This window comes from Triturus cristatus, chromosome 11 (genome assembly GCF_964204655.1).
Source record: "Triturus cristatus chromosome 11, aTriCri1.1, whole genome shotgun sequence".
NCBI classification, from domain to species: domain Eukaryota; kingdom Metazoa; phylum Chordata; class Amphibia; order Caudata; family Salamandridae; genus Triturus; species Triturus cristatus.
Window position 1 is genome coordinate 668,118,488 of NC_140594.1, and position 7,912 is coordinate 668,126,399.

At 38.4% G+C, this 7,912-nt stretch overlaps 1 protein-coding gene across 3 annotated transcripts; it reads right to left on the reverse strand.

The window, feature by feature from the left end:
* Positions 1–1,445: 1,445 nt before the first annotated feature.
* On the reverse strand, positions 1,446–7,363 carry LOC146785289 (potassium voltage-gated channel subfamily E member 3-like). 3 transcript variants are annotated; one of them, XM_085636410.1, is made up of 2 exons: positions 6,953–7,363; positions 1,446–2,139 (listed from the first exon to the last, which is right to left on the reverse strand). In XM_085636410.1, the coding sequence occupies exon 1, from the start codon at positions 7,306–7,308 to the stop codon at positions 6,973–6,975; it is 336 nt and encodes a 111-aa protein (XP_085492536.1). In that variant the 5' UTR covers positions 7,309–7,363; the 3' UTR covers positions 1,446–2,139; positions 6,953–6,972. The 3 variants fall into 3 exon arrangements, with proteins under 3 accessions (XP_085492536.1, XP_085492537.1, XP_085492535.1); XM_085636411.1 differs by lacking the exon at positions 1,446–2,139 and adding an exon at positions 2,965–3,532; XM_085636409.1 differs by lacking the exon at positions 1,446–2,139 and adding an exon at positions 2,965–3,538 and having other exon boundaries at positions 6,953–7,355.
* Between the last annotated feature and the right edge of the window lie 549 nt (positions 7,364–7,912).

Consider the following 7,912-nt stretch of genomic DNA (forward strand, 5'->3'; position numbering starts at 1 on the left):
GCTCCTACCCTGAAAGTCTCGGGGGGATTCGTCAAGCGGGGGCTGAGATAAAAGGGGGGTCCCAAAACGCGTTTTTCCCATGCATTTTTCCATAGGACCTTTAGAACGAGCTACAGCCCGAACGGCTGAACAGAATTACTAGAAATTTGGCAGAGAGGTAGTCCCTAGGTCAAGGAAGTGCCTTTTGTAGGTTTGGTGTAAATCTGTTCAGTAGATTCTGAGAAAATAGCCTTTAAATCAATATATATATATCTGAGCCCGCTTACGGTACGCTTACCGTACGCTTACCGTAAGCGTACGGTGGCGTGCGCGAGCGCGATTCTGATTGGCTCTTAGATCTTAGTAAACATTCGAATCGGCCGAAACCAGGAAGTGGCGTCCGCCATTTTGTCTCTCGCACTGAGTGTTATTTATCAAACATGATGGCCAAAAACATGTTACTGGGCTGTTTTGACAACTCCCTCCCACATAGTCATGTTGAGGGAGTCCCCAAACATCCCCCAAGATCAAAAACGGTTTTATTTTTTTTTCGGCAATTTCGCCGAGTACGCTTACCGTACGCTTACCGTAAGCGTACGGTAAAAAAATAAAAAATAAAAAAACACTATCCACACTTACCCCACCCCCTGTGCTTGCGGCCACCAAATGTGCAGGGCTTATGAATTGCGAAAAAAAACTTAATTTTGGCAACATGAAATGATAAAATCGAAATAAAAAAAACACTATCCACATTGACCCCACCCCCTGTGCTTTTGGTGGCCGAAGGCCACCAAATGTACAGGGCTTATTAAAGTTGATAAAAACCGTGCACGGAACGAACTGCGTTAAGTGGGCGCGCACGCCTCGAATGGCGTAAAGTAACTTAGCATTTAAAAAACCGTACAAATTCACTGAAAAAACCATAGGTTTCACACACGTTATAGTTAGGAATTAGCATTTAAAAAACCTTGCAAATTCACTGAAAAAACCATAGGTTTCACACATGTTATAGTTAGCGGAAATTTTACTGATAAAAAACCTGTGAAATTGCCCCGTTATAGTTAGTGCTGGCAACTATAACTCACGCGACCGCAATCTTCTGCTGATGACATATGTGTCTTTATGAAAAAAAAATATTTGTAATATATGTATAGCTAAAAATGTATGGAAGAAGACATGGGCAAATAAGTGTCTAAATACAGTATTAGCATCAGCAGAGGATTGCGGTCGCGTGAGTTATAGTTGCCAGCACTAACTATAACGGGGCAATTTCACAGGTTTTTTATCAGTAAAATTTCCGCTAACTATAACATGTGTGAAACCTATGGTTTTTTCAGTGAATATTATATATATATACATACATACATACATACAAATATATATATATTCATGTAAAATCATTACATTACTTGCCACTAAAAATGAGATACTACAGTCTATTTAATCTTATATGTGCTTCATCGACCAATAGAATTGCCTTACAAATGCATCACTAAATCAAAAACCATGTGAGGAAATATTAGGTGCACATTTCACATTCCAAAACTTAAATAGTGAACTTGTAGTGAAAAAGCCCTTAGTAGAATAGCTAATTTGAATTAACATTACTGAATTCATTTAAGTAAATTATTTGCCTCCGTTTAATTTATTTCTCGTTATTCAATTACTTCCCTTTGCTTACTTGGCATAGACACCCTGTTAATAAACAAATTTGAATTAACAAGCTCACCATTTGTGTTACCTCTTTGGCCCTGTACAGAGCTCCACTACTTTTCAACTATGTGTGTTCATAGTCATACATAACTCAGCACCCAAAAGTTATTTTCAATTACTTTGTTATAAGCTGAACATTACATAAAAGAGTAGTAGAACCCACTTAAACAGACAAAATATGCTTATAAAGTGTTTACTGAATGAGCCCTACCAAATAATTGCAAACATAATTCGTCTTTCTTCTTTCCAGAAAACTTTTCTTTGAACAGATCTCTGTGGTTCGATATTTCTGCTTTGCTGATGATGGCCCATTAGTAAAAGGAATGGGCAGATACCCTGCTGCTTTAAATGACCAGTATTCCTGAGTTTATCTTTAGAGACGGAATCTATCCTTTTTCCTTTTGTTCCAAAAGTGGATAGATGTAGGTATTTTCTCTCCGTGCTGGGCTATGTAGGTGAAATAAAAACAGAAAATAATTTTACTGCTAACTTTCACACACCCCCATCATCTTTCAGCCCTCTTTATTTTCCACAAGCCAGGGTGCTGCTCTGTAGTGTTCCCTTAGGCTCCTGGGTGCCACCATGCTTCTTTATCATCTATGTATAGCCTCTGGCACAAGTCATAATTCCCCATGGGTTGAAATGATATGTGGATGAGACCCTGATCCTCCTCCAATTTTGCAGCAGCCAAAGTTTGGGCACTCTCTCCACAGTCATTCCAACAGCTGTCTAACTATCTTCGAGGCTTCATTTTAGATTTGCCTTTAGATTGGAATTTTTCTAAAACTTTGTTAACTAGACCAGATTATTCAGGCCCTTTTGCTATAAGAGCACTTTATAAATGTATACTGCAGTATATTTCAGGAATGTGTATTTCACACGAGCAATGATTGTTAACTTTCAGATATTCATATAGCATCTTAACTAAGTTTTAAGAAAGCAATTACATTTGGTCTGCTATGTTACATTACACGATTTTCTCTATGGTTACATGCTGCAGTGGGCTGCTTCAGGACATATCAATGTGCACACATTTGTACATCTAGTAAATCCAACCTCTTGTGTACAATTCTAGATAACCGGCTTTGGGTCGGCTCCCTTCAGCCATTGGTTTGTTTGGTTATCCCCCTTCGGCTATTGTTTTAAGACAGTATCAGGGCATTAATATTTTGACTCACAATCCTGCTATTGACACTTAGATGTATTATTTCACCTCTGACGGAATACTTACATTGTATATCTTGTAAAGAAGATATTCCCAGCTAAAAGAAATACTGCATTACCATCAAATGATTTATTAAAGTATCATGCAAATACATATGGTACTGCTTACTCATATTTGGATAATATTGTTTATAAAGAATTGTTCCATTGTCTGACAAAAATAACCCAAAATAAAAAATAATCTTTAAACATAACACAAAAAAATAAGTTATAGACCATTTCATTTCCAGCAGAATGTTCTTTCTTATTAAAATACTGTTCTTGTATTGCATGCACTATTGCACAAAGATAAAAAAAAAAAGGCAACATATAAAGAGCAAGACATTTCCAGGCTTGTCTTTGTATGCATTCTGTTGGTATTTCAGTTTGAGACAGGGACCTTCAAAAGCCTCTGTAGGTGAGAGCAACGTTTTGAAGCAGAGGAAGCCTTTTGTCAACATAGAGTGTCCTATTCACAAAGTTAAGTTTGCATGCAAAGGCCTCCTCACATGCAGCTCTACACCTACACCTCGGTGTAAATCTCCTAATAGCTGGAATTCACCATGTCCTTGAATAGACGTAGACCTAGATGTAGATTGATGAATCTCCAAATCCCAAAATGAGCGGATGATGATTCCTAAAACTGAGAAAAGTTACTATTAGTAGTTTTATGTCTTTATGTCGGTGCATTTATTTTCAAAAAAATATATTACCTATTTTCTAATTTAAAATTATTACAACACATTTCACTAACTCCTATTTACATAGGACCATCAGTATAACAAGTGACGATACACCTGCACTGAAATCTAATATATTTCTTCATTACTTAAATTAATGTTTTAACTTTTATTTAAAATATTTTGTAATTAAATTCAGTTCAGTAAATTAAATGTTCATTTTCCCTCTCATCTCTTACAGTATCATTTGAGTCAAATGATTCTTGGATGCAAGTTAAGAAACATTTTATTTGTGTTTCCACTTTGGACTAAAAAATATAGCATTTAAAATATGCTTTATGACAATGTTATTATATATATATTTAAAAAAAACAACATTAAAAATTATTTAACCATAAAATTTAAACGAATTGAAATAAAGTATTATTTAAAATATTATTTAATTTATTTTATGTTTTCCTATGTGTTTGCTTTATTCCTTGCCTTTATTGAGTTCTGTGGGAGTGAGTTGCATTAACAGGGGTGGGCCATGCGTGGTATGTGGCATACTCCAAGGCTGGGCTGCAGTACATTTGATCTTGTTTTGTCACTTGTACTAATGTAGTCATTTTTTTCATTTGTATTTTGTGTTTTGCAATTGTATTACCTTTTTGTAGTTTTCTGTTTTATATTGGAATGCCACTCCTAAAACCCATCCACAATTTTTTTGTAATTAATTCCCATTTTTCAACCACTCTGCGTTGTCCCTCCCACATTTGCTACTAAAAATATAACTACTTGTCTAGAGACCTTCTCTATCAGGTGGAGCTCTCCACAAAGTAGAGCTACGATTGGAGAAAATCACCAGCCGGAAGTTTGTGAATGGAATTTTGGCATTTGTTTAGAGTACTACTGTACATAGTCCAAATAGTTTTCATGAAAATATCACATATGTGTGTGTGTGTGACCTGTGTATTTATGTACCCAAGGTAGTACGGTACATCTGTCACCCTTAGAGGCGCCACAACCAATTGTTCCATTGTTAATAGTGACCAGGGAAGTTAAAAATATGTATCATTGCCCAGTCTGACTATATATTTTTTCTGAGGTGCGATCCGTCAGACACTACTACTGCCTTTTGTTTTTTACAATCACCTTCATGCACTATCTCTGTGGGGACTTAACCATCGCTATAATAACACACTATCTTTGTGGGGACTTGAACAACACTGTAAAAACACTCTAACTTTGTGGGGACTTGAACATCACTATAATAACACACTATCTCTGTGGGGACTTGAACATCTCTATGATAACACACTATCTCTGTGGGGACATAAACATCGCTATAATAACATACCATCTCTGTGGGGACTTGAACATCACTATAATAACACTCCATCTCTGTGGGAACTTGAACATCTCTATGATAACACACTATCCCTGTGGGGACTTAAACATCGCTATAATAACACACTATCTTTGTGGGGACTTGAACAACACTGTAAAAACACTATCTTTGTGGGGACTTGAACATCACTATAATAACACGCCATCTCTGTGGGGACTTGAACATCTCTATGATAACACACTATCTCTGTGGGGACATAAACATCGCTATAATAACATACCATCTCTGTGGGGACTTGAGCATTCCTATAATTACACACAACCTCTGTGTGGACTTGAACATCATTAGCTTTACTCTCTTTATAATGGGATTTAAGCTTTGAAGGTACACACTATTTCTATGGAGACTTAAGCACAATGATCTTCACCCACTATCTCTGTGGGGACTTGAACATCTATTTTAGCAAAAATGTAAGCAGCTAATGAAGCCGTGGGTTCCACTTGACCATATTTCTTGGTTCCATATGTTAATTTCTGTATGTGTAAGTTCCAGAATCTCCTAAGATTGTAAGCACTAATAAATAGGTTGCATACAGCTTCAAGTGTCTTTCTTTAAGCATGATATGATATTTTCTGGCATATTAAAATAATATGTCTTTAATGTACACCCCTAGTTTATATGCAGCAATTCATATATGAATAGATTATCATGTTGTTTGTGTATATTGTTGATAAAATAAACATTTAGCCATGTGCCTTCGACTGTATTCAATCACAAATAATGTTACAGACTAGGTCCCCACAAGGATGGTAGCACGTGTTCAGGTCCCCACACGGATGGTGCTGTGCGCACGAATAAATAACAATAAATTTGCAAAAGTGAAGCAGGATCCTGTATCATTACGTTTTTTCTTAACTGTTTCTGTTATTAGTATGTTTTAAAAACATTGGGAAGGGTTGGTCCCCACAAGGCAGGTATTCACACATAGTCCCCACAAGGATGGTAACAAGTGTATGTGTGTGCGTGTGTGCGTGAGTCTGTAAAAAAACGGTGGGAGGAATGTTTTGAATGGGCGATAAACATTATTTTAGGGCATGTGATGTGTTTTTCACTCTCAATTCCATGTCACTTTGTGTATACAGGTTACCTTTGACTTGTTAACACTGCTGGGCTCGCACAAAGAAGCATGGACATCTTGTAACATTTGAAATTATTAATTGATGTTTCTTCATCTATTTGCTCGTGTTCGATTGAGTCAGTCAACACCACTATTTTATGCCCTTTTCTTTTTATGCCTTTCTCTTCTTCGTCCTGTCATCTTAATTTTAATAATAATAATAATGGCTTGTATTTTATGTACTGCTACATATCGCATGTCTGCTATCTTCAAGAGCGGTAAGTGCAAGATCTCATGCAATTTCACATGCATAAACATCCTTGTATTTAGATATTAAAAAAACGGAGGTGTGGCCTATTGGCTAGACCGGCCGACCTTGGGGCAGGAGGAAACAGGGTCCAATCCTGGATCCAACCTCAACTTCGGCTAGCCAAATCAACTGAACTCTCTGAAAAAAATGTGTAATGTAGTCTGGTTGTGTTGCAAAGCGCTCTATTGCCTACGAGCCAGATTCGGGTTATTGAAATATCCTGCTACCTGTCCTGTAGCTAAAAATGTGGTATTCAAACGCTTCCCAATACAGCTTTGTAAAAGTGCGGTCTCGAAAAAACATGATTTGTTGGCGGCTTTTTTTTAATAAACATAATATTAAGGTGAATTTAAACTACAATAGCTGATTGCTGTTTTCTGTCATTGCATCCTAACTTCTCTCAGCGACTTTTTCCTGTCAACTTGCACACATTTGAAAAGGAGTGCATGCTAACCATACAATTAGACATGCGACACGCTGGAACATCAACAGTTGAGGCAGCAAGATAAGATATCTGTCTAATAGGCCATGCCCACGACCTAGCCCAACGGTCTTTTTTTTTTTTAAGTGATCTGTATTTTTTTATGAAACCTTAATGTAAATTGTATTTTTTACCGTACCTTGTCCTTTGTCCGTTTTCTCATAAAACGCATTCTTCTTCGAAATCATATTTCTCCACAGGTCGCGCCGTGTTCCACTTGCTCTTCTTGTTGCGGTCTTCGATGAACTCCTGATACGGGTCTTTCTTCGACACCTGCTTCTTGGACCGGACGTAGCCGAAGAAAACAGTCAGCGCCAGGAAGGAGTAAAAGAGCATGACGAAGAGAATGAAGAAGTAGGCGTTGTCGTAGGGCTTGACGAGGGCCTCACCATCCTCGGTGAGGTTCTGGCCCAGGGTCTTCTCTTCCTCCAGGGATTTCTCCAGAATTTGAAGAACGCATTTTTCGATGAGAGTCGCCAGAGCGGTGTGGTTCATGTTGCGCTGTTTTTGAGCACTTTGGGTCTGGCTGGGAGGAGAGGAAGAGCGCTGTACGTGTCGCTATCTCATTGCCTCTTTTGGTAAGGAATCCTGCTCGCCACCTCCGGGGAATCTGTGCGCTGATAAGAGGCAATGTGCGCGATAAGACATCCTTCCGGCTGCCATCACTTAGAGAGTGTGCAGCAGTAAATGGATTTAAACCCAGAGATGCTCTTTTAGTTTTCAATTGAAAGATTTTACCTTCGTCTTCATTATATTGTAAACGCAGTAGTTATTTCCTTCAATATATCACTTCACTCTATGACGCTATCATTAATAAACAATGATTTGGCCCAGGCAAGACATGCATGAAGTCAGGCTCGTTGCTCATGAGCACACCCCCTGTCTCCCCTTTGTAGAGAAATGCATGGCAGGTGAAAACCTACCAGTGGCGTAACACAGACCCCTGCAGCCCCCGAGCGCCAGCATCCATCAGCCCCTGCTCATGTAGAGCTCCATGCACAACCCATACTGCACCACCTTCGGCAGGTAGTGCAGGTCAAGCTAGGGCCGGAATAAGAACACAACCCGGCTCTGGGAATTGAGTTGGGCTGGCCGTGGA